A 25,617-nucleotide genomic window follows, 5' to 3' on the forward strand; every position below is an offset into this window, starting at 1 on the left:
AATCTTTACACTTCAGGTATTGTGGTGTTTCTGCTTGAAACCAATCACTTCTGCATTGATCACATTTCAGTCTAACTACACATTTGCAGAGCACATAGTATATCTACAGTTTTCCTGCCCACAAGTCCGACAGACTTTCTTAAAATATTCAAAGGGTGTCCTAAATTTTTTATTCATCATATCCATTTTCCCCAAAAGAGTCAAGACATTTCCCCCTAAAACATTGTAATTGTAGATGGTCACAAAAAAAAGATCTCATGTGGGACAGAACAGCATTCGGTGAAATTATATGGAATAAATAAATGTAACTGAGTCCCACAGGGTTGATCACGCATAGACGTGCTGTGTACTGTATACGCAAGCTACATTCACTGTCCTTCACATGCACATTATGGAGTCTTAAAAAAACGTTTTAAAAAAAACTTTAAATAAATCAGGAGAAACGAAGGTGCTAATCAAACAAGACATAAAAACAGCACAAGCACAAAGGTGACATTAAAGTGGTGGAAATGTTTCCCTTTTAAAACACATTTGGATTTCGACACTGCAGCATGATTATATCTATAGATCGGCCTTTCACATGATTTAAGCTCATAATTCAAGAAAAAAACAAAAAAACTAATCCTTTCTTTGTAAGATGAGTTTCACCACATTGTCAGTGTATCAAATCAGTGTTTAAACATCTAACAGGTGTTTTTTATTCAGCTTACATGCAAATGGACATTCCAAATCGACACTGAAATACAACTCATCAGTCGTAGTAAACAATAAAGCGCAACCGGAAAAAAGGAAGGAAAAGAAGGAAGATTGGGGTAAAATGGTGCCGATAGATAGGGCAGAATAAAACTGTCATTATACCCTTGAAGATGTGTTCAGACTGAATGCAATCATCTCGATTTATTCACACCAAATTGCTTCATATCCAAATCAGCCAATTACGGTACAGATGTAGTCACAGCTGAACCGGAAATAGCTATAGACTGCAATGTGTGTGTGTGTGTGTGTGTGTGTGTGTGTGTGTGTGTGTGTGTGTGTGTGTGTCTGACACATTTCAAACAAAAGATGAGTTAATTGGAGGACACAATCTGTCTCAAATTGGGAAAACCTGATCTCTGGGTCAGAAGCAGGTCAGGACTTATAATGTGACTGATGTGACGATATAAGAACTCTTAGTTATATTTGTAGTTTCTGTAGATCCAGTGCGTCAACATTTTTGAGGCCACATAAGAATGCATTTCTCTAAACTTTGACGTGCTCGAGATTTTTGTGTCACATTCAGTCTGAGCACACAGCAGAGGCAGAAGAAGTACAGCATTCACATTCCACCTGCTGAGGATTCAAGCAGAGAAACCCACAGGCCTTTACTTTTTCCATATGGTGTAGAAAACCCATCTGATACGGTACAAATTAAGGATTGTGCACAACTAAATGACGGCAAAAAAAAATGCGTTGTCCCTGTTCAGGAGATTATTTCAAAGGACAACTTCAGTTTCACAACTTGAGGCTTATATTTGTAGTTTTGTCCAACATTGCCACACTCAGCAGAGTAATAGCTAAAATTAGCAAAGGTACAGCAAACCTTGTTGGGACAAAAAAAAGGGTTTAGGCGATGAAAATAACAGAAGTCTATTAGCTTTGTGAGTGCCTGGTTATCATTACTAACAGTAATAAGGGGCCAAATCTACAAGAATAGCACCTGAATAGTAAGAAGACAGTAAAATATTTTTGTGGACTATTAAAACATTTCTGTAAATGTATTCAGTCACTGTGGTTTGTTTTGTCACCTGCATTACAACAACATGAAAAAGGATACAGCTCAAGGTACGAGGGCACGCACACCACCTCTTTGGAGAAGCCCACGGGACACGAGAGCCGTCCCAGCTGTTCCTCGTACAGATTCAGTGCCTCCGTCATATTTACGCTGTTACCCTGATGACCAGTATCAAGAAAAGAAATGAAAAAAGTCAAAAGACACACATATTCTAGCTAATGATTGTATTTCAACGATGGCTACGTCCACATTTACACATTGTTGTTTTGACACATATCACTCCTAAGGTTACGCCTGTCGTCCACGCTGCTCTGGAGTTTTTTCGAGAGCCTGAAACTGAGCAGTTGGTAAACGCTGCTCGCCCCGTTGATGTGACAATTAACTCTGAAAAGAATTTCGCCCCTCCCATCAAACAGCACTGCAATTCTCTCCTTGACTGGTATGCAACTGGTTTAACTGCGCTGTGTTCCCTCCTTAAAATATTTCTTTTGTTCTATTTCTAAAAGAAAAAGACTAACCTGTGTGAAATATTTCCCAGAGGGATGCAGGACTTTAATTGACAGATCTAAGATGAGACGCAGGAACTCCCACGTTGAGTCTGTAATAAGCAGTGAGGACATGTTCAGACAGGTAGAGTAACGACATCCCTGTACTGCATTAATGAAACAACACATATTATGCATATGCACATGACACTCGCCCAAAAAGGGGAAGGGAGAAGGGAAAGAACGGGGAATACTGTTCCAAATGAGAGATTTCAGTATTTGACTTTAACCATTCAAATTAGATTTTTGCAACATTAAGCGTGTACAAAAAAAGACAGCACATATAGTATGTATACGGTATATAAGTAAAATAGAGAAACCTTCTTCTGGCTCCGTGGATATGGGGACTGCAGTAAGGTCATTTATTACATAATCGAACGTCCGTCCGTCCTGGACATATTTCTTCAACACGGGGACACAGTCCTCCACTAGTATCTGTAGAACAAGAAACGAGGAGAATTCACTCAACCTTGTTATTAAGTTAAGGAAACACAGTCAATACATAACTGTGCACATTTGCTCCATACAAGAATATTCGAGATGCACTCTTGTCTTGCTCTAAACATCTATAAAACTCTCAATTCGTTGGAGCAACCAGACATGCAACATGTTTTGGTGGCAGCCGTCAAACCAGCGAGCTTAGTAAATCACCATGGTAACGTATATGCTGACTCTACTCCAGAGGGAACAGGTCAACATCTGTCAACAGTCAAATTAGTGACCGATCATTCCTACAGGATCCTGACACAGACTGAAGAGTTTAGGATCTAGTGACAAATGATGAAGAAGATATTTTTAGTAGATCAGAAGAATCATTTTGATTGTACAAAGATTCTTTCATTCCTGATTATGATGGTTTTACACTTGAATTCTGCCTAATGTCGCTCAGAATAACATGAGAAGACTTTTTGACAATAATTGGAATAAAAACAAAAGTCCTGTTGTCACCGATGAAGAAATATTGAACACTCTTAATAAGCTCCCCCCAAATAGGACTTCAGTACTATTCACCATTCCTATGAGCTTAGGCAACACAAACAGTCCAATTACTGTCTGCTTTCTCTTTACATCACATAAATAAATTATATTACACTATACTGACAACATACGTTTACAATAATTCTATGAAGCTTTGGCCTTACTGATAATGTTGAGAAATTATTTATAGTGTTTGTAAAGCTGCTAAAAATTCTAATATCGCATTTAGTTGAAATTTTTACATTGTTGCATACCACTGCTCCGAGCATAAGAGCTGTGGATGAGACAGATCAATAGAAATAGGAAACCCAGAGTTAACAAAGGCAGTTGCTAACCAGCTTCATGTTACCACTCATTCAGGATAACCCGTGAATATTTATTGAGCGCTCACTTGGTAACCGTCTCCCGTCAGGTTGTCGAGTATATCGCCGCAGGTCTTTCTCATGTGCATTTTGCACCCGTCGATCACCTTCTGGTCAATGTATGCACTCTGTTAAGGAAGGATCAGTCGGGTCCAGTTGCTGTTATTAAAGAAAGTCTGTGAGGAAACACTACTTGCCCTAGGTGAATTTGAAGTCACTGTATGGTAGTTAAGAAACACAGTTTCAGTAAAGGATATCTCCACCATGGTGATCATCTTTGGCTTCTGTTTGACCACCTCAGCGAGGATGCCTCCATCCCCTCCTCCTAATATCAGCACCTCTTTTCCAGCATAATTCTCTTTTCCGCCACCTATGATGGCTTGGGTGTAGGCCAGATCACTTTCTGCCAGGTCTGCAGGGTAAAGGATTTATTTACATACATATTTAATGGATGCAAACACAATAATCATCATTAAATTTACGAATTTAAATCAAGAACATTACGCTTTTACTATCAAAAGTGACTGTATCTTGTGTCTCAAAATGTACTGCGGTGCTATATACACTTACTAACATCTCCATTGAGTATTAGGATGTTTCCAAACTGCTTTGAGTGTAATATCTTTATGCTTTGGTATGCAGATTCTTCCTCGTACACCAACCGGTCAAAGTCATACTCAATCAGCCTGCCGTCAGCTGTGGGCCAATATCGGTCAATTTCTCCTCCTCGTACGAGGGCTGGGAGCCTTAAGGGGTAAAGGTGAACAACACAGGTATTTAATATTACTGCAACGTACAAGCTGCATTAAATCACCTTTCACCAAAATGAGCAGAGCCACAAACCTCCAGATGCTTACCTTTTAATCCTTGTAATATTGCCATTTAAGAGAACCGTGAGCTTTTTTTCCAGTGCATTTAAAAGCTGTAAAGAAACAGTCGAAGTCTGAAAACACCATAAAAACCTTCAGTGCAAAACTATTTTTGTCAAGTCTGTAGTGCAACATTGGCAACCCTCCAACGCCAAAAACACACTGAGTGTGAACAATGCAGCAACTTTATAGTTTAGTGGACACTGTGTGTATACACTTGAGATTCCTCAGTGGTTAGTCGCACAACAAGAGGACGGCTTAATGTGCTGTTTGTGAGAAAGGCTTTGTTTGTCCCAAGGAGGCAAGTAGACAACATGTGCAGGCAGCATTTTTGCCTGTGTCTTTTCACGCACAAAAAAACTATTTACGCATAAAAAGTTCTACACTGCTATGCTCATTTAATTTTTTCTACGCTTAAGAAAAAAAATAAGGCTCTGTTACAGAGAAATATCTTGTATTACTACTTGGAGAGTACATATGTTAAGATTCTCGAGCGTTTCGACTCAGCAGTGCTCAGGCGCGTTACAGTGCATTGTGAGCACAGGTCAGGAGGGGGGGGGTAGGGGAGGAAGGATGATAATCTGGCACTCTGGTGCGAGGTAACCGAGCCTAGTGTGAGCAGACCTGTGCCCGAATCCTGAAACAGCAGTTGTAATAAGTTTGCGGCGGGAAAATGTGTACAGCAGAAACACATGTTTTTGTGTGATTTGGCTTTCAGGTGACGTAAAGTGTTGTATTGTGCGTGTTTTTTTTTAATCACCTACATTGTCTAGTTGCGCAATGTTGTCCTCGGCGTAACACTGCAGATCAATGGTGACCAACCCATGGGAGTGCACGCGCAGGATAACAAACCTGAGAAATGAAGATGTAAAGATAAAGAGATGGGGATAAAGCAAAAGATAAGTGTTTAGAACATTTAATTTGAGCCAATTCATAATTCACACAGAATCAACGTTTTCAACAACTCACTCCCTGATGCCTTGAAGATTGCTGAATAAGGTTTGTTTTTTCCTCTTTGACTTTGAATGTTTTCAAGTTTTTACAGTAGAAAGAATCAATACGCATGTTCTCTGTATGTACCCACCATTGCTTGCGTCACAATATTTAACCGTCGCTAGAGACAGTGCATTTAGCTGTTTGAAACATGCATGTGAGGAGATGGGATACTGCAGGTAGAAACTTGTTACCATTGACATGCCTGATTGCAGGAAAACCACAACCACCCACCCAGTTCTCTTCCCAAAGTGCTTGAATCATTGACTAATCTGTTGATTATTTTCTCGATTAATCAATTAGTTGTTTGGTCCATAAAATTTCATAAAATGGTGAAAAATGTTGCTCGTGTTTCCCAAACCCCAAGATGATGTTTGTTTAGTCCACACGACAAAGATATTTAGTTAACGGTCATAGAGAAGCGAAAAAAACAGAAACTATTTACATTTAAGAAGCTGAAATCATAGAATATTTTTCAGAACTGATTAATCAATTATCAAAATAGTTGGCAATTCATTTAGTAGTCGATTACTAATCGATTAACTGTTGCAGCTCTAGTGCACACTAAACCTGTGCCCACTTGGTGGCAGAAACTCCACCTCTAGGGAATGTTAGTTCACTACTAGTGTACTACTGAGACATATACAAATGGAAGCCTCAGTTGTTGTAACATACAGAGGTGGAACACAGGTAACATGAAAAAAAATCATTTGAAATCGACGAGCACATTTACGCTCTAATCCTCTCCTCTTTGTCCACAGAAGAGTTCCCACCTCACGTAAAATTCCAATGTGACAGGATTTATGAAGCGTAAACTACATGCATGCTCAAACAAAGAATAGGTGAGCGAAAGAGCGAGTGAACCATCCTGCTGGCCATCATTCCAGAGAATTTTCACTGCCTACTGTACCTCACTCCTCCCCGATGAGAATAATTTGTCAGAAGGAGTTATGTTGGATTGATGAACTCTATGAAGTGCTAGTTCTGTCATGCACACAGAAACTCTCCGCCACGACAGCCCTTCCACTTTGCATAGAATAATATTAACTTTACTAACTCAATTTAATGAATAAAACACTAGGTTCCATGCAGCATATTATTATACCTACACTACTACCAACTAAAACACAAAGCATTTAACCATCAAACTAATTCATTGGGCAAAAAATTTAAAGTTGTTCTCACCTGCCATTCTTGCCTACAAAAGTAGCAAGGTATCCATGTCCATTCGTATCATGGACAGTCTCTGTCAATTCCTGCTCATGGAATAGGGAGAGTAGACCAGGAACTGTCGATGCAGAGTCAACTGGGGAAAGCACAGATGATATAAACAATGAATATAAAAAAAAAACAATTGTGGAAAAAGGATCTACTCTTCCCACACATTCTCTGCATCAGTGAAGGAAGAAGTTCACAGATACTTTATGTACTATATGTAATTCCAGCAACATGACGACGTGAAAATGCTTCATTAGATGTACAGGTGATGCATGAGAAAAATTATACTAAGAAAATGTACTATATGAAAATGTAAGTATGAGTACTCACTATGTAGGCAGAATGGCCACTGACAGGGTAATATCATTATATTGAATATGTTTTTATCATCGTCATATATCAGCATTACAAAATTATTACAGGTGAATTAACAGCATCATTTTAATGTTCAATTTTAACCGTGCTTGGTATTTTACATCGTCACCCAGTGTAATTTATTGTATAATGAAGCACTGATATGACATTTACATGAGTAAATCAAGTGATTTAACCTGTCAAATAGTATCACAAGTATCTATAGTTTGTTTTATTATCAAATATTTTGCTGCTGATGACTGAATGAACACTTTCTGTACAACGTGTCTGAGACAGGCGCCAGCGACCGAAAGGAACGATATAAAACTACAAATATGGACGGAAGAGCGTCACTTCCTATGCGACAGCCTCGGTGTCGGATCAATGTAGTCACATCGTCGCGCAGAGAAGTGCGTCGAGCCGCTGCCGTGCAGCGCACCGACACCGAGCGGATGAGTCGATGTGCGGGAGCCGACACGCGTCCCACGTCAAAGACATTGTCACTACACCGTTCACGAAAACGATAACGGCCGAAAACCACCGGTCGTCAGATATATCTATATGTGCATATGTCGCTATCAGCCATGCTTCATCCACACTGATGCGCTGCGGTCCTGAAGGGCAATGACAGGCTCGCGGGTTCACGTTAGCGGCGCTAGCCCGCCAGCTAGCATGCAGCACTAACGCAGAGACGCGCACCGAGGTCCGGTGGCAGCCCGCCCGCCGCGTCCCTCTTACCTGCCGCGGAGAGGTTGAAGTCGAGGGTGTAGTGTCGCAGTGCCATGTTTGACTGCAACCGTCATCCATGCCTGGAACACACGGGCTGTGGGTTTATGTTTGCAGAGACAGAGGGAGGACCCTGCTTCCACCGCCGATAACACACTGCCCTCGACACTCGCCAAACCGGGGGGGGGGGGGGCGGGGCGCTACGGTGGCCGCCGGCGCAGAGTGCGGAAGTGAGTCTTCTTCTTCTGCTTGAGTGTGGATCGGAATCACTGAAAACAAAAACAAACAAAACAAAACGTACAATATGATTAGATTCTCCCTAACGCCTTTATTTCCCTGACGTACTGTATTAAATGACTATAACATTCGTTATGAGAATCTTGCTGTAAATATTCAGTTTCATCTTAAGCTTTCTCAGGTTCCGTCTGATTCGTGTTCTCTCAGTCCCATATGTTTGACAGTGTACTATGATGTGTTCTATTCTTTCCTCTTGTCCGCAATTGTCACAGTTTCCTGAGTTATGTTTTCCTATTTTGAATAGTGTACTATTAAGTCCAGTATGCCCAAATCTGAGTCTTGTAATGATTGTCTCCTCTTTTCTACTTCTTCTTGTACTTCTCATCTCTCCCACTTTCTTTTGCACTCTGTAATACCATCTCCCTTTCCTTTCCTTCTCCCACTGTTATTGCCAAATGCTTCTCAATTTCTGTTTTATCATTCACCTAATTTCTGTTGTGCTAATGTTCACCGTGATCAATTTGTGTTTTCCTGGTCGCCTGCTTTGCAATTTTGTCTGCAATTTCATTTCCTACTACACCCAAATGTGCTGGAACCCAAAGGAAATGTACTGTGAGACCCATCATACTGATTTTGTACAGTGTTTGTTGTATTTCTATTAAAATGTCTTTCCTACTGTCTGTGTGGCTGCTACTAATATTGAGTAATGATGAGCTTGAGTCAGAACAAATTATTGTTTTCATTGCTATTACTTCTGCCACCCATTGTACTGCTAAAAGAATTGCCAACATCACCCCGGTGTATATTGATAACCCATCACTGATTATTTTCCCACTTGTGACATTAAACTCTGGTACTGATACTGCTGTTGCTACTTTACCATCAGAGCTTTTGGATGCGTCTGTATATATCTTTACATCACCATAATAACTATCAATTCGTTTCTGTACACTGAACCAGTTAATCTTTTGTCTATTCTTTTCTAAAAGTGTTAAATCCACTGTGGCATCTGGGAGAATCCAAGGTGGAATTACAGACATTGGTACTGTTGGACTGACATTCAACGTATGTACTTGTAGTTTCTCACATTTCCTTTGAACTTCCCATTCTCATTCTCCTATTCTCCTTCTCCCAACAGGGTTTAAGAATATCCTGTGCTGGATGATCCTTCCTGTGCCCTTGTAACCGTCCCCAATAGTTTATTTCTAATTGTATTCTCCTCATTTCAAGTGACATTTCCCATGTCTACTTGTAACGCTGCTGATGGTGTTGATTTAAATGCCCCTGTACACAATCTTAGTGTCTGATATTGAATCGTGTCTAACCTTTGTAAAGTCGTTTTTGCTGCTGACCCATATACTATGCACCCATAATCCAGAACTGATCTGATCAGGCCTGTGTAGATGGCCTTCATCGCTGCTCTGTCAGCCCCCCACTCCTGTCCCACCAAACACCTCATCACATTCAGTACCTTTTTGCATTTATCTATTACTTTTTGAATATGCACCTTCCATGTTAATTTCTCATCATACCATATCCCTAAAAACCTAAACTGTTTCACTGTCTCTATTTCCTGGTTGTATAATTTTAATTTAATTTCATTATTAGTTCTTTTATTTGTAAAACACATTACTTTAGTCCATGCCCACGTTTCCACTCTTGTTACCTTCCCCTCATATTCAATTCCAGTATCTACCATTATCGGGTAATGATCACTGTCAATTGTTGTATTTCTAATAACTTCCCATGTACAAGTATTTGCCAGCGTATCAGATACCAGTGTCAGATCAATGGAGGACTCTACTCCTGTTCTCGCATCTATTCTTGTTCCACTTCCATCATTCAAGCATACTAGAGTCTAGTACATCCTAGAGTTTTTAATTCCCTATGAAGCATCCAGACCCCTCAGGTCGTCAGGGGCCGGTTTACTGCGTGTTCCCTGAACCAAAACCACACAAAGTGAAGCAGCATTCAGTTATGATGCTCCTCACCTGTGGAACAAACTTCCTGAACACCTGAGATGTGCTCAAACACTCAGGTCTTTTAAATCAGGCCTAAAAACACTGTTGTTCTCTGCAGCTTAAATTAATCTTAATAATTATTTTTTGTCTTTTAAATGCACTTTTATTGCTATTAAATCATGTTTTATCGCTCTGGTTTTAATATCTATTTTAATGTAATGCTTTCATTTTAATTGATCTAAATTTAATGTCTTTGTCTTAATATAATTCAATGCCTCTGTAAAGCACTCTGAGTTACCTTGTGTATGAATGGCGCTATACAAATAAACTTGCCTTGCCTTGCCTTGTATATTAGATTTACACATGAGCAATCTGAAATACATGTGACTCGTGGCAAACTTAACCAACATTAAGACAATGAGGTTAACGTTAACATAGCATTCAATAAACTTTAAATTTAGTCAAAAACCGTATAGCATTAAATTTCCACGTTGTCATTTGGCATGTACGAATACCTTCTGCATCTCTGTAAGTCAGACAGGTGAAAAAAAGCATGGTCTTTATGTCTATATTTATGTAGCTGTAGTGTATTGTAGATGTCAAATTATGAACAACATAAGGCAATGATCCTGCTGCATGATTCCCCCCCTGAATGAGTGCGTGGGCTTTAAAATAAGACAGACTCTTAATAATCTTCTATCAGCCTTTGTACGTTTTTCAAAAAATGAGATGTCATGCCTGTGATGTGTGATCATCATACATATTTGGATAGTTTGAAGACTTCACTTGTCCTTCATCTACATTTCCTGTATGTAGCATCATGTTCCATGTTGGAGCTTCACAACAGTAAGATCTGATCTTCAAAACTGACTCAAGGTAAATTTAGTGACTAACACTCCAGGCAAATATAATGTTTAAATTGCTGCACAGATAAACTGGATAAAAATAACAATTCATGGTCTAATGTGAAGTCACTGCAGCCCTTTTCTTTAGAAACTTAAATTCCTACTAGAATGTTATTTTGAAATGAATCCCTGTTGTGGATGCTGTTACGCCGCCTTTTATCCCTTTTTGGTAGGTCTGCTAATCAGTATCAGAACCTTTTGTCAGCACAGAAGACTCTTTTAAGTTGACTCATGCACACATGTTAGACTCTTTATTTTCAAATGCTGTTTTTTCACACAATGAGTGTGTTCTTTTGGAGTACACTCCAACAGTGACACTCCCACCAACCCAAATGCAAGGCTAGTGTGCACATACAAACCAAACACATGAGTATGCAAAGTAGATGTTTAAGTACATTAATTTAATGAAAGCACAAACTCTTAATTATATATTTCATGTCTTCGTTGCCAAAGGTCAAGGACACCGACATTAAATATAATTTCTAATTTCTATTTATGTTGTTGATTAATGATCATTGTTTTGTGATTGTTTAACCAGACATGCTTCACAAAACCATCAACAAACATGAAGCAAAAGCTTCATAAATATATTGAGTAAGTTTTGGAGACAGTGCAACCATTAACTGGGGGTATCCTATTTTTGTGGTCTGTCCAATATAAATTACAGTAGAAAATATTAGACATGGTAAACCACAATACAAAAGTAATACATAATACTTACAGCACTTAGGTTTAAGCTGCCTTTACAATAATGTGAGCCTAGTGCAAATATGCAGTTTGGCTGAGATAAGGTGTGGAAAAGTCCAGCAGCAGTTTTTCATCATCAGTGTTGGTGTGTGTTATTTGTAGAAGGTAAACAGCTTGGGGGAAGAAGCTGTTCTAGTCATGTTCTGCACAACATATTCAAACCTGATTCAAACACATCATCACTTTGGTAGAGAACAAGTAGAACTGAGCATGTTGTTTGTTGCATCATTCTACATTTTCTGTTGCATGTGGTCCATGTAGAGAAAAAACTGATGTGGACTGAAAAAAAAAGGACTACATTTATTTATCGTAAGTTGCATGGGGGCTGGGGGAAGACGGGTACAAACCACCAACCTTCGAGTTAGTGGACGACCAACTCTACTTCCTGAGGCCATGTGAAATATACACAGGCTACATTAGCTGGACTTTGTAAGCAGCACAGTATGGTTTTCCCTTCATACATACACATGCACATTCAATACAAATCAGTCCCTCGTCACCAAAATTGCATTTCCTGCAGTGAATTCAGGACCTCTGTACATGTGTAACTGTACAACAGTTTCAGGAAGTCATGAAGATTGCAGTCACTAACTCATCTTGATGAATTCACTGCAGGAAATGCAATTTTGGTGACGAGGGACTGATTTGTATTGAATGTGCATGTCGAGTATGAAGAAAAGCAGTAATACAGACATTTCCACATGTAGGTTTTATTCATATTAGTGAAATAGACAGACATCACAACATACACTTGTTTTTAACCAAACATGACATGATAAGCACATGACAGCTGGATATTTGAAGGAAACACTGTACATACACAAATTGAGTGGATGATGCTGAGATCAAGAGGGGCTCAATAGGTTCAGATTTGTCTCTGTTCTGTTGCTAAATAAAATATCTGATATCAGATCTATTCTACTCTATTCAAGGGTATTAAATAAAACATGTAGTACATAAATATGATGCAAATCTCCCATTAGTTTCATTACATAACATAAGTGTTTCCATGTTTGCTTTTGTCAACACATACAGTACATAGCATGTTATGAATTCTCACAAATTATCATCTCATTCACAATCACTGATAGTGTTGATAGTGTAATTATTGTGCCATATAATACACCATATAACAAAATAATTATCAGTGTCCATAGCACAGTTTAGGTGTTTCTGTTTATAATAAAGAATTCAAAATCATGTAGCCATGGTCACATTGCAATGTCCAGTGTAATAAACGGTTACTATTAAAATCATTTAAGAATATATTGTATTTCAAGTATTGAATGTGTCACATCTGCAACAGGGATTCAGTTCCCATGTCAAAACAATGGAGTGGTTGTATTGGAATAACAGATTTTAGTTTTTTTTTAAGGCTTATGAGGACATTGCCAAGTGGGCTGGATTTTCTGGAATGACAACACAGCAGCAACTTCTTTCAATACTCCAGTCAGAGTGATCTAAGAGAAATGTGTACTTGCATGCATGTGATTGCTCAGCACAGAAACTTGTTGGATGATATTGTGTTGCAGCAAAAACTTGATTATGGTTTGACCCAATTGAATTGAATCGAATCTCAATTCAATTAAAAATGAAACAATTACAGTCAAATCAAAATAATGTGCAATATTCTTTCTGCGGATGGTGTCAGCTTTAAGCGGTCATGATCAATATTTTTGTAATATCAAAGTATCAAATCACAATGTGAGGTGTCACTGGTAGTGAAGAACCCACCCAATTATCTAATTTGCAGATCCAATCTTGCATTACAGGGTTAAAGGAAGAGTAACAGCTCATTGTTTAGTTGTTTGACCCACAACTTCACCTTTTTTGGTTCACTCGCTCGCCATGCTCATTGCATTGTTTTTGGTCGCAGGAGGCAACTGTTTACTGTACACTCCCTCCTCTGCACCTACTGCAACAGCACAAAGACAGCTAGGGGAACATGGTGGATCATTTAGCGGCTAAATAAAGACATTTCCCTCAGGAGTTGGAGGAGACCAAAAACAGAGCTGAAAGAGTGCAGATATTGGACTTGCATTGGCTAGGTGGACAGACACAACTCCAAGAGACAGAAAATGTTATTCCATAACTGCTAAATGTACTGTTGTCAAGACGAAATATGTCTCATCATGAATTTAAACCTTTCTCATGATTCTGTCAATCTGAAAGGGCATGACGCAATATCAGGTACAGTTTTTTTTCTGCATCAAACTGACCATATCCATAGCTTCCAAGCATTACGACATTAGAAAGTAAACCCACCACAATCAAAAGCATCGAAATCAGAGTCTGCCACTTCAAAGTCAAAGCTGTTGTAGTGAGGGGAGTCGAGTGCAGGGCCACTGGTGTGGTACGTTCCTGCTGGTCCCAGGCCGGAGAAATCTGCGTTGACTGGCAGGTCGGGAGCCTTGGCTTCCAAATTAGAGGGTGAGCATGCGCCCAGGTAACCCATAGCAGAGGAAGCAGCAGCCCCTCCCATCAGCAGGTAAACTGCCCTCACTGCCTCGGCGTTACTGATAGTGCCGTGACGCAGACACCTTGCGGAATGTGCACTTCCTCTGTCATACTTTGTGTGGGGAGAACTCCTGCCTGTCAGATATAGTGGTTTGACCAAAAAACAAACAAACAAAGTAGTTTCACGTATTGAACATGTTATTACAATTTTTTTTCAAACATGCTTACGCACAAACAAGCATGCTCCCTGAACTGACCTTTTTCCCTCGGGGAGGCACAAGTCATGGGCCCTGGGGAGGCGGCCTTTCTCTCACTAACAGGTGGAGATGCTGGGTCTTTGTCTAGGATCTGCTCCGGCACCAGATCCTGGAGAGAAATGTGTGGTGGGGGGACCTGGTGTCTCTTACAAGGACTAAGAGGTGATGACAGACTCTGTAGGAAAAAAAATAAGAATGCTTTTGAGGTCAAATATGGGTTTGCCAATAATAACAAGGATCTCATTCAGTGATTGATTAAAAGACAATGACGTCTATAAATTATGAATATATCTAAATAGAGGTGTGAAGAAAGTGATTTGAGTTTTTAGCCATGCTAGCCATGGCAATAGACACACTCTTGTTTGGGAGGCCTACACATTTTCCAAAACAATGACATTAGTATGTCTTACCATTTTCACTTTTTTCAGCATATTCACCCATTGACTAAAAAGAGAAATGAAAATGATTCTGTTATTACGTCCATTCAAATTGTACATCCATTAATACATCAAATCAAGTGAAATAACTGGGTAGGTTCAGGAGTGAAATGTGGTGCAAAAGCATTGCCATCTTTCTCTAGAACACCGCCTGCTACACAACATTGTTGTCAGCTATTTAAGATGTTCCGCTGAGATGAAGGTGAGCAGGAATGGAAAATACATTGTCAGGTGAAACTGTAAAATGTTGTGCTTTTTGATGGTCATATTATGTAAGAGGAGCGAATAGATGGGAGTTTATGTGTAATGAAAGAAAAAAAACTAAAAACTGTTCAACTTTGGGAATAACACTTTTACGCTTTCTTGCTGAGAGTTAGGTGAAGAAATCAATACCGCTCTCTTATATGTCCATTGTATATAAAGCCAGCAGGCGGTTTGCTTAAAAGATCACCCAGTAGCATCTCTTAAGGACAAGTGATGCCAATGTTAGTGCCTGATGGAATGACCAGCAGAGGGCGACTCCACTGGTTTGGAAGTCTATGGCTGTGTCCGAGTTCATTTAGTAAATTATGGTCTCATTTAAAGTAACTAATTGGTGGTAATTTTGTGATATTGCACAAAACTCAGATTCAAGATCTCCACAATATATGGATCTACTAGAACAAGACAAAGTAATCAGTACATGAAACTTAGTGACCAGACCTGCAGTCTGCAGGGGTTTCAGCCAGCAGCAGCAGGTATTTATTCTGGGGGAGGATCAGAGCAAAGCAGCAATCCCTGCATCGACCGGAGGGCAACTTGGGCAGGTCTAGGATCTCCTTGCCTTCCACAATAGCCTCACAAGTGCTCTGCAACAGCACCAGTTGGTCAGGAGGGGATGATGCATCGTGGCATACAAGGAGGCTGCCTTCGGCCATCAGCAGCAGAAACCTCTTCTTCCACTGTTTGAAAATGAATCCACCTGGATAAGAGAAAGCGTGTTAGAAATAACATGAAATACTGCGGAATGGTAAATAATATTTGTTGGTAATAAACAATTTGAATCACGAGAACAAAGCAGCCACAGTTTACTGGCAGTAGTAACAGTGATCGTGACACCAGTGTGAGCACTGTACAGCTGGATTAAAGCATAAACACTGTCATTCTGTCATCCCCACAGATTAGAGGCAGTCACATGGTTGGAGGATCAAGGGGATGTGGATGTGGGGCTCGACCAATCGGACGATGTTGATCAGTGTGCGTGTGATTAAATCGCACGCACACATCTGGATCAATTCATTCTTTGTATACAGTTAAAAAAACACACACAAACACCCTTTATTAAAGCAAAGAATGACAAAATCATTCAATGCTGATAAAAGACAGAAGGAGAGCAGCTGAGAATTAGTCTTGTCTATTTGGTGTATTTTTAGCGACAAATTGAGATTGTGTTTTCACCAGGGTTTGCTATACAGCTGTGACTATTGACATGAAAACATTTTGTAATGGTCAAAATGTATTTGTAAAACAAAGAAAAAGAAAAAGAAAACCACCACTGGATTTTAACTTGGTTTATAAATTATGATTTATAGAAGAAAATCTTTAAGATTATTTTCTCTAAATTGTAATTGTACGGTCTCAAGACCATTGCTGACTCGATTTATAATATAACATGTTGTAATGTGTTGTTTTAGAACAAATGAGTCTGGGCAGACACAGGCACACAAATACAGTGGTCATCCTATACTGAACTATTATTAGAAATCATCACACTTCCCCGATGCAGAGTCCAAAATAAATGTTCTTACTCCAGCAGAAAAGATATTAACAAGATCAGCAATCATGAGAAGCTTGAATGTCACAAAATGTCACCACAGCTAAAAACGAGCGCAGCAGAGAATCAACTCACCATACATCCTGAGCATCCCATGGTGGATCCCTGAGACGTTCATGTTAGCAGACAGCATTTCCCAGTGAGGAAGAAGCGCTTCAGGACAGGATGGGTGCAAATCACGAGGCGCAATGTGAGTTCTGAGGCTCAGCGTTTAATCCCTGTACAGCGGTTATTCTGCGCAGGGCCACAGTTCAGCAGCCCGGTATGAAAATGGGTTGTGAAGGGATGTTACATGAACTGCTGTAGAGTGTGTGTGTGTGTTTGTGTGAGTTTGTGTTTAGTCACTGTGCAAAAGGGCTGAGGAACACGATTCAACTCTATTTTTAAGCATTTCTCTTAATATTAACTCAGTTTTATATACGCAGAGTCAGAGAAAATAATTTACCTTCCACTTTCACAGCAGTCATGAAAAGACAGTTAGGTCATTACAGAAGTTTTTTTTAATATACACATAATTTATATTATCATCACAGACTTTAAGTTGTCATGATAAACAATAAATAAAATAATTTAAAATCAAAGATATAAGCTTCATAATCCGACAAACCCTAAATGGAGAACAAAAAACACTAATTGAGAAATAAATAAATACTGTATACTAAAGTGAAAGTGACAATAATCGCAAAGTACATACATAATGAATTTGATTAAAACTATTGTTTATATATAAAGACAAAGCCTACTTCAAAGTTAAAGATACTACATCATGTAACGTACTGTATGTGCTGATTTATGCAATTGACATTTCATCACATTCTCATAATAAACTGAAGCTTTTAAGGCAACATTTGTATGCCACGTTAAGGATAAAGGATAAGATTAAATAAACTACAGTGTACTTTAAAATGTCAACACTTTAAAAAAAACTGGCGTAAATTTCCTTTGCATATAAAAAGCATCTTTCTTGGTGGACAGGTTTGTACAATAACACTTGAAGGACGCACAGTTTCTAGTAACGTTCATGCTGCTAATCGTTGACGTTTTCGTATTCTGACTGAATCACTTTGTTGTGGGTTTTTGTCAGGAATGATGAGCACAAGTAGCAGGTGAGCTCAAATAGTTTTCATTTTCCCTCTGCATGTGTGGAGTACTTGTCGACTAGGAAAGTTGATCTTCATATTGTTTTCTGAAACAGTCCCCAGCAGGGAAGAAGTCCCAGCAACGCTCCTGGTACATCTTCCACACATACGACTCCTAAAACAGAGGATATAAGAACAAGAACTCAAAGAAGGGCACTCACATGAGACAACCCTGACAATAAAATACAATAATAATCAATAATAATGTAGGAAAATTATTCTGACTGACCTGTCCAGTGTGCTCTGTCTCATCTTTGTTGATAAGGTACATTAAGAAGAACCTGAAAAGGACATGTTCATATTTTCTCATTTGTACATACTTACACAAATTCACACACAATGTAGCACAAGGCAAGTTACTCACATGTAATTGGCCAGGTTGTGTTCATCCAAAGTGTGAGTCTCAAATCCATGTGGTGTTGTGTCAAAGTAGTCACTTCCAATTCCACATATGAAGCATTTTGTCTGCACACAAAACACGTGGTGATGAGATATGAAGCCATGTTGAGCAGGCATGAGGTGAAAATGTCTCACTTAAAATGAAAGTGTTGTTTTACCTCCATGTCTTCCTTGACCTGCTCCTGTTGGTCTCTCAGTTCTCCAAAGGCATCAATGATCAGACCTACAGTATTGGACAGTAACATTATCAATGGAGGTGTTTATTAACTGTGTGTCAACACCTTAAATTCCCTTTCCTACAAGAGATTCAAGTGAGTATAATTATTTTTACTCTTCCTTGAGTTCTCTCCAATGAAGGTACTATGAAAGCCCTGACAAGCATGTTTTTTTTGTGGGCTAGGATCATTTAATATTTTTTGTTTTATTTACATCCATGTAAACAGGTGAAAAATAATCACCAGTCAAAGTCTGGAGAAGAAAGTCCTTTTTTTGACAGGAAGTGTTCGTTGTAATATTTATTTTGGCCACAAGAGCATAAAGATCACCACCACTCCATACGAAACAACTAAAACCATTTATGTTTTCTTCCAAAAGATATGTAAGATTGCAGTCATGTTTTAATTTTGGAGGGAAATGTTTTTTAATTTCTGAAAGCTTTCTGGCTTTAGGAAATACAGGTGAGATAGTAAAGCGAGCGACAAAGTCTGAACAATGAGGAGGCTGCGTTGGATGAACAGGTCAAACACAGAACAGACTTAACTTTCATCGCCGTATTTGAATTTTATCATTTGATCTGGCTTTTCTGTCGGCTACAAAATTAAAATAAAGAAAGCTTTCACCATGGCATTACTAATGTTGCATGAAGAGAAATAAAAAAATACCTGGAAGAAAAAGTGAATACTTTTAGTCTGGTTTAAAATCTGGAAATTGTGCATTCTCTTGTGGCCAAAATGAGTATAACAATAAACAATAAATACAATTAAAAAAATAATAACTTGCGACTCACAGCAAGTTTTCCCAGATGAAAAAAATAGCTTAGAAAAACTATCACAACATTTTTTCTCCAAGTGCCTCTCGGGGCTTCCGTTTTGTTTTCCAATGAGAGGACATTTGGAAAAGTGTTTCCCAGGCTAGCGTTGTCTTTACCTTGAATAATAGCCAGCAGGATGACAATGACGAAGAAGAAGAAAGTTATATCAAAGACCACTCGATAGAGCTCGTATTCATCTCCAGCAGGATCCTCAATCTCATCTCCAATGCCTCCACCAGCACGCACACCCACATACATGTGGAACAAGTAACACTGTAAAGCAAAGAAGATGCACATCATTTGGGAAGTGGTGCCGGCATGAATGTAGCAAAAAAATATAATCAAAGGATCGAAAAAAAAAAAAGACTTACAGTCATCATGTCATCACATTTCATATCTGGCTCATCTTCATCCTCACTCTTGTTGTAGAACTTGCGGAAGAAATTGAAGGCAACAACAGTGTAGAGGTAAACCACCACGGCCAACAAGCCGACCGTCATCATGAGCTGGCAGAAACAAGAGGGATGCACAGTTAGTAACACTCAGACCCAAACAAAAAGGAACACTACTGAATTTTTTCTGCACTTGCCTGTTTGCCATTGTGTGTGACTGAGGACAGGATAGTGCGTAGAGTCTTCACACCCATGGCGATATCCAGCAAGTGGCAGGCGTAGAAGAAGTTGTTGTAATGTCCGAGCAGAGACATTATCAGGTACCAACAGAGGTAAAGGAAAGTCTACAAAGAGATAACAAGGAAGGTTCTTTCACTTCACAGAGGCAAGGTTGTGTTTACACAGTATAGTGCAGTACAGTACGGTATGGTATATTATAGCAGTAAATATGGTTTTGCTTACACCGTCTGTGAACACAACACCAAATTTCCAGATCTGGTACTTGATGTCAATGGAGGTTGCCCTAAAAAATACAGTATTGGTTGATTAACATTTGAAATTATTGGCTTCAGTTTTGAAGAGGAAGCCATGTCCAATGTGTCTCACTGCACTTCTTCATTGTACCATACCAGGCAAACACCGAGTTGTCTGGTTCCTCCTGTTTCTTCTCATGTTGTTGACTCACATCCAGGGAGGCTAAGTCCACGCCCAGCAGTTCAGCGATTCTTTCTCTTCCATAAATGTCTCCGTACTTATCCAGAACCTGGACGCAGACATTTTATTACACATAAACACACGCTCAACAGAGCCCATTTCAAAACCCCCCCCCAAAAAACCAACCCACCTTTCGCTTGACAAATTTATCCCAATAGTTGTTTGGGAAAGAGCTGTGGAACAGAAGGGACAACAATTCATGAATTCAATTGAGAAACAAATCCTGTTGCTACTGGATGTCAATTTCTTGTGATCCTACTAAATGTTGACAATGTTACGAAGCATCTGTTAGGAGTGATTCCTTTTCCCACATACGGTGTATTGAGGACCAGTCGGTCCCACTGGCCCTTGATGTCCTCATCTTCAGGCTGCTCCGTGATGTAGAGGCCGTCAAACTCCAGCTTTCTTGCAAGTTCTTTCTCACGTTTAAAGATCACAAGTGGAATCTGACAAAAACAATTATAAATACGGTACAATTGAGGTGCGCAAGTTCAACCGATTCAGGATCAATCTCTGCTAAGAGACAGAACATGGTTCACACTTTGTAAACAGTTTATTTTTTGGAAATTGAATCAAAACTTGACAGACACCAATCCACCCTTATTCCTACTCATCATACCTTGAGGCAGTTGTAGCCGATGATGCAGATGAATGAGATGACTGTGTGCAACATGGCAATGAAGGACAGCGTTGGCTGCATGTAGCCTGTGCTCTCCTCTAAATAGAAATAAACCGGCACGTCTTCCTCGTCCTCGTCTCCCCCTTCATTCATCCCAGATCCCTCAGCTTCTTCCGCCGAACCTTCAAACAATCCGGAGCCCTCGAACAGCCCGCTTCCCTCTGACAGTCCAGATCCTTCCATTTCCTCGGCCTCAGGTGGGACTTCAGACACCTGCACAGAACAGAACAGTGTAGAGAACAGTCAGCTCGGTACAGTGGAACTTTCTTCGACTCAATCTCAGACAGCTCGAACACAGTCTGCACTGGTGTTTCTTTTGATGCAAGCACATAACTGAAGACTGTATTGAGAACAACATGAAATTATCTTTTACCTTGTAGAACAGCAGAATGAAGTTCAGGGCAAATGCAAGGAACAGAGCCAAAAACCGCAAGTTGTAGAAGTTTCTGGAGAGGTAGTTCTACAATATAGAGATTCATATTTTTCAACCAAGAAGTGGTGAGTTACACTGAAATTATGCAAGCAACAATGACAATTGCGACACGAATACGAGCAGCTGTGTTACCATGAATTTATTTCTTTGGGTTTCCAGCTCCGTCCAGATTTGAAAACCTCCTGTCCTCTTCGGCTTCTTTTCTTTTTTTGCTGCAGATTTCTTTGGTTCCTCTGGCTGTTCTTTCTCTTTGCTCTGGGATTCTTTCTCCGCTTTCTCTCCAGTTTCAACACTGAAAACCAAACATAGTAGGGTTATTATTATTATTTGTTTTTATTTCATTCCACTGTGATCATGATGCACTAATGTGCATCATGATCACAGTAAGTGCTGTAACTTAACATCCCCTACAGAGAAGCTCAATTCTTTACTGTATTGTAAAACTCCATGGGTATTGTAGATTATAGACTGGTAGTAATGTTGGTGGTGCAGTATTATGGCAGTTAGCACCATTCATTGCTGCATGGAAAAGGCTAGTCTTTAATCTGCAATCACAGAGAGGAGCTACGTCGAGTGCATATTAATGTAGATGCAAAATCATCTTATTCCTTACTCTGCCTTTTCTGGCTCTGGAGGAGGCTCCTCCACAGGAACAGGTTCTGGTGGTTTCTGGCTGGCATCAGTATCTTCTGGTGGCTGTAACGACACAAAAACAGACAATAGTCAGCAGATGTCAATACACAAAGTAATGTAAATTTAAAACTGTATTTCTAACCTTGAACTGGAACTGCAGGGATACCAACTAATAGTAAGAGTTTTATTTAGGGTGCAAAAAACTCACCATTTTCCTCTTTGTTATGGGAGTTCCTTCAGGAGTTGGAGGTTCGACAGTTGCCTCTACACCCATGTCTCCAAGTCCACCTGGAGCATCGATACCCGGTATCCTCCCACCCTCCTTTTCCTGGGTATCCTCCTCTTCCTCCTCTCCGCTGCCTGTTTCTCCAGTGTCTGTCAACCCTCCAGTCTCTTGTTCTTCCCCTGTCCTCGACTCCCCTGGTCCGTCTCCATGCACATCGTCCTGTGTGGGATCTGGCATGCTTGCTAAAATCTCAGTCACCGTGATATTCTTCGCCCCCTCCACTAGGCCACCTCCAAACAAAGTTTGCCAGATGATCATAAAGAAGCCTTTGCAAATGTTGTAAATGAAGTGTAGTATGCTCATTAGGATGGTCCAGAAAAAGGTGGACAAAGCCACAATGATCTCCTTGATGGTCATCTTCCTCACTCTGCGATATTGTCTGCGAAGGTTACGGAAGGTGAAAATGCTGAAGAAGCTCAACATGCTGTTTATGAAGTCTGCGAAGGCGGAGCTGGATTCCGGCAGTGGTTCCTCTCCGTTACTATCCTCATCTCCTCCTCCGCTCGCTTCCCCTCCTGGCCCTGCCTCACCAACACCTTCATCTCCTTCATCATCGTCCTCTCCCTTTTCCTCTTCAACTTGCTCTGAAATCTGAGAGGCTATGTTCATCTCAAAGATGGTGTCCTCACAGAAGTTGACAAACATCTCCATCTTCTCCGATTCACCGCCCTCATTGACAACATCAAAGATGAACTGTCGTTTGGACTCTCTGACTTGGGGCATCTCCCACTGTTTGCGGTTAACTTCGGTGATTTCAAAGTAGATGCGCTCGATCTTTCTGCTGGCGCCCATTATTTCGATGCGGCCTAGGAAGGGGCGGAAGTAGTTTTGCACACTCTCTGCCTGCTCAAGGAAGTTCTTCAGCCTGGTGTCATGGGGGACATGCTCCGACAGGTTGGTGAGCAGGACTGCAATGTTGAAGCCGATGTCTTTGGCAGGTTCCTGGAAGCGACTGGCAAACTCCTCATAGTTGATCATGTCATTCTCATCTGCCTCCGAGCAGGACAAAAGGAACTGGATCTCAGTGGTGGAGTACTGTTTCTGACTGTCCATGGCTTTCTGGAAGTCCTTCTTGGAGATCAGTCCGCGAGGGTCGGTGACGTAATCGCGGAAAGCATCCGAAGCAACAATGTCTTTCAGTTTTAGAAACATGTCGAAGAACTTGAGGATCATCTCCACGTTGCTGGAGGACTCTACCAACATGTCTACCATCTGCCGGGCGATTGTACCGTTTACCACGTTTCCTGAATAATACAGAGTAAAACTCAAACAGAGGTTTGAACAGGTCAAGATTAAAACTGCTGAGCACGACAAAAACACACACAAAAACAAATATAAGATTTTTACCCTCTAACAGTGAGAGCAACATAACAACCATGTCTTTCTGTAGATCAAGAAGCTCCTTCAGCAAACCAATCTGGCTGGAGTCCTGTGACCATAAAGAGATGCACAAGATCTTACAGTAATAACAATAGGCTTCATGTCTTTTTCAAATATTAGGGGTTCGCATAGATTTATAGAGATGCAATAGTCATTGGTGAAGTGAAAACACAAGTGTAAATTGTCAAGAGTTGTCACACAAAAGTATTATAACACAGTAACTCAAATACTTGTTATGATAAGAGAAGTTAATTAACCAAACCCTAATGCTGAGAGAATTTGTCAGCTTAAAAATGCTTGACGAAACCTTAATGTCAAAATGTGAACTAAACCAATCTCTCACGGCTTCACATAAATGCTGGTTTAACGCATGTGGGTGAGTCTTAGCTGAATACTGGTTAAATCATCTGGACAGTGAGTGTTACATTAAATAGTTGAAGCTATTGTGACAAACAACAGACATCTTGGAATATAACAACCCACCAATGCAGGTCACATCTGCACATAGTTGTTGCTGCCAGTCCAATGATCTTATTTTCTTTATGTAGTTTGTGTTTGGACATGTATACCCTAAATATGCTGTGGATGGCTATCAACTGCAACATCATTTCAGTTGGAAGATGTATATTATATATATATTTATATATAATATACAAATATTTATATTATTGCTAAAATAGTGTTATAGACAAAGAAACACTGAAGCCACAAAGCAACACACTACAAATGGACAGCATACTCCTTTGGGTTAATTGTTAGTGAATGACAATGGCAACAGAATCATGACCCCTGTTAAATGTGGATGTCACATTAAAATGTATGTTCGAACACCAAATAGTCCCATATTAAAGTGTATACTCCAGCAGCGGAGGTTAAGAGTCAGCCTCCCTCTCAGGATGTTTTGTAATCACCTGCTTCTCTGTCATGAATTCACACATTCAGCAAATAATGACGTGAATATGAATTTGTACATTTTGTTCCCTCATTAGAATTATAAGTATACTGCAATTTGGTTGTGCATTGGGAAATACCAACATCACTGTGTAACAGCAGAGTGGGGAAAGGTTTGAATCAATTATTTTCTTATTTCTGTCTGAATTATGAGACACAATTGGAACCTTACCTGCATTTATAAAAAATACCAATCTACTCCTTGAATAAAAAATACGATAAATACCACGATCAACTAAAATGGTAAACCAATATTTTTGGAAGTCATTTCAGTAAGAAAACATTCCAAAATGTATTTTAAAAGGTCATATATGTAGTTTAACAACCTGTGTGGTACATAAAAGGTTTAGTTTAAATATGAAAAAGTTTTCCCAATTTTTGTGTGGGATGACACTGACTGTCGTCGGTTCAGTGGTACATTCAGTCTATTGCTAGTCTAAACTGTCAAAACTAGCCTGCAAGGACTGCACAGAAGCTTAATAGCTCTGTGCTTATGATTGACTCATCAGCTAACTATTGTTTCTATCGCGTTATGTTTTTAATGAAGATGGAGAATTCTGAGAATCTGACTGTGAGCCAACTGATTCACCAAATGACAATGTTAACTCAGGGCAGTCGGTTCCCTCTGATATTCTCTTGGCAAAGATTCACTCTAACTGACAATGCATTTCTGTTTTAAACCAAAAACAAGCTTCTTTGCATCTCATGCCCTCTGCTGGACAACACTGAAAGGCAATACACCTGTACACTGCTTTCTGTTTTGATTTTGATATGGCAGTTAAAGCCAGAATTAAAAACAATTAAGACACAGTGAAGGCATACAGCAAACTTCAAATCAAATCAGCTTCTTCTAGATCATATAAAGCCATAATTAACGAAGAGCCTTCAAATCGGGTCCATGTTTGAAAGCAGGTGGGTATAAAGCAACCTGATAAGGGAAACCAAAACTGA

The 25,617-nt window shown here is 39.8% G+C and overlaps 3 protein-coding genes and 1 long non-coding RNA gene across 14 annotated transcripts in view; 1 reads left to right on the top strand and 3 right to left on the bottom strand.

Moving 5' to 3' along the window:
* Positions 1–147: 147 nt before the first annotated feature.
* sms (spermine synthase) lies at positions 148–7,991 on the bottom strand. Its single transcript, XM_035626215.2, has 11 exons — positions 7,829–7,991; positions 6,704–6,824; positions 5,290–5,377; positions 4,514–4,578; positions 4,227–4,402; positions 3,914–4,068; positions 3,686–3,775; positions 2,637–2,751; positions 2,290–2,369; positions 1,814–1,929; positions 148–1,392 (listed from the first exon to the last, which is right to left on the bottom strand). Exons 1-11 carry the CDS (start codon positions 7,872–7,874, stop codon positions 1,362–1,364), a joined length of 1,083 nt encoding a protein of 360 aa, XP_035482108.2. The 5' UTR covers positions 7,875–7,991; the 3' UTR covers positions 148–1,361.
* On the top strand, positions 7,920–10,205 carry LOC118301098. The gene is made up of 3 exons (XR_004790221.2): positions 7,920–8,046; positions 9,043–9,118; positions 9,192–10,205. It is a non-coding gene; the product is annotated as an uncharacterized LOC118301098 (long non-coding RNA).
* Positions 10,206–12,360: 2,155 nt separating this feature from the next.
* On the bottom strand, positions 12,361–16,819 carry LOC118299998. 2 transcript variants are annotated; one of them, XM_035624028.2, is made up of 5 exons: positions 16,706–16,819; positions 15,520–15,778; positions 14,791–14,824; positions 14,381–14,555; positions 12,361–14,258 (listed from the first exon to the last, which is right to left on the bottom strand). In XM_035624028.2, exons 1-5 carry the CDS (start codon positions 16,761–16,763, stop codon positions 13,915–13,917), a joined length of 870 nt encoding a protein of 289 aa, XP_035479921.1. In that variant the 5' UTR covers positions 16,764–16,819; the 3' UTR covers positions 12,361–13,914. The 2 variants fall into 2 exon arrangements, with proteins under 2 accessions (XP_035479921.1, XP_035479922.1); XM_035624029.2 differs by lacking the exon at positions 16,706–16,819 and adding an exon at positions 15,865–15,965.
* Positions 16,820–17,112: 293 nt separating this feature from the next.
* ryr1a (ryanodine receptor 1a (skeletal)) overlaps positions 17,113–25,617 on the bottom strand; it is a 45,694-nt gene continuing 37,189 nt past the window's right edge. For all 10 annotated transcript variants that reach the window (XM_047330304.1, XM_047330303.1, XM_047330295.1 and 7 more), the window contains 17 exons: positions 23,683–23,764; positions 22,258–23,579; positions 22,030–22,112; positions 21,549–21,708; positions 21,357–21,443; positions 20,924–21,196; positions 20,620–20,750; positions 20,435–20,477; positions 20,220–20,353; positions 20,053–20,113; positions 19,788–19,934; positions 19,570–19,704; positions 19,315–19,471; positions 18,327–18,391; positions 18,134–18,234; positions 17,999–18,050; positions 17,113–17,884 (listed from right to left, as the gene is read on the bottom strand). In XM_047330304.1, coding sequence (XP_047186260.1) covers positions 17,789–17,884; positions 17,999–18,050; positions 18,134–18,234; positions 18,327–18,391; positions 19,315–19,471; positions 19,570–19,704; positions 19,788–19,934; positions 20,053–20,113; positions 20,220–20,353; positions 20,435–20,477; positions 20,620–20,750; positions 20,924–21,196; positions 21,357–21,443; positions 21,549–21,708; positions 22,030–22,112; positions 22,258–23,579; positions 23,683–23,764 — 3,129 coding nt within the window. In that variant the 3' untranslated portion in view covers positions 17,113–17,788. The remainder of the gene's footprint in view (positions 17,885–17,998; positions 18,051–18,133; positions 18,235–18,326; positions 18,392–19,314; positions 19,472–19,569; positions 19,705–19,787; positions 19,935–20,052; positions 20,114–20,219; positions 20,354–20,434; positions 20,478–20,619; positions 20,751–20,923; positions 21,197–21,356; positions 21,444–21,548; positions 21,709–22,029; positions 22,113–22,257; positions 23,580–23,682; positions 23,765–25,617) is intronic.

The sequence above is a fragment of the Scophthalmus maximus genome, chromosome 2, assembly GCF_022379125.1.
Source record: "Scophthalmus maximus strain ysfricsl-2021 chromosome 2, ASM2237912v1, whole genome shotgun sequence".
Classification (NCBI taxonomy): Eukaryota; Metazoa; Chordata; class Actinopteri; order Pleuronectiformes; family Scophthalmidae; genus Scophthalmus; species Scophthalmus maximus.

Bases quoted from the DNA above. Each gene is read 5' to 3' on its own strand.
- sms (XM_035626215.2), bottom strand. From the start codon at position 7,874: ATGGCACTGCGACACTACACCCTCGACTTCAACCTCTCCGCGGCAG. The intron at 5,378-6,703 runs GTGAGAACAACT...TTCATTTCTCAG, and splicing joins TTTGTAGGCAAGAATGGCAG to GTTTGTTATCCTGCGCGTGC. The intron at 4,403-4,513 runs GTAAGCATCTGG...TTACCCCTTAAG, and splicing joins AATATTACAAGGATTAAAAG to GCTCCCAGCCCTCGTACGAG.
- LOC118299998 (XM_035624028.2), bottom strand. From the start codon at position 16,763: ATGCTGTCTGCTAACATGAACGTCTCAGGGATCCACCATGGGATGCTC. The intron at 14,825-15,519 runs GTCTGGTCACTA...TTCTCTTTTTAG, and splicing joins GAAACCCCTGCAGACTGCAG to TCAATGGGTGAATATGCTGA. The intron at 14,556-14,790 runs GTAAGACATACT...TTTTTCCTACAG, and splicing joins TGCTGAAAAAAGTGAAAATG to AGTCTGTCATCACCTCTTAG.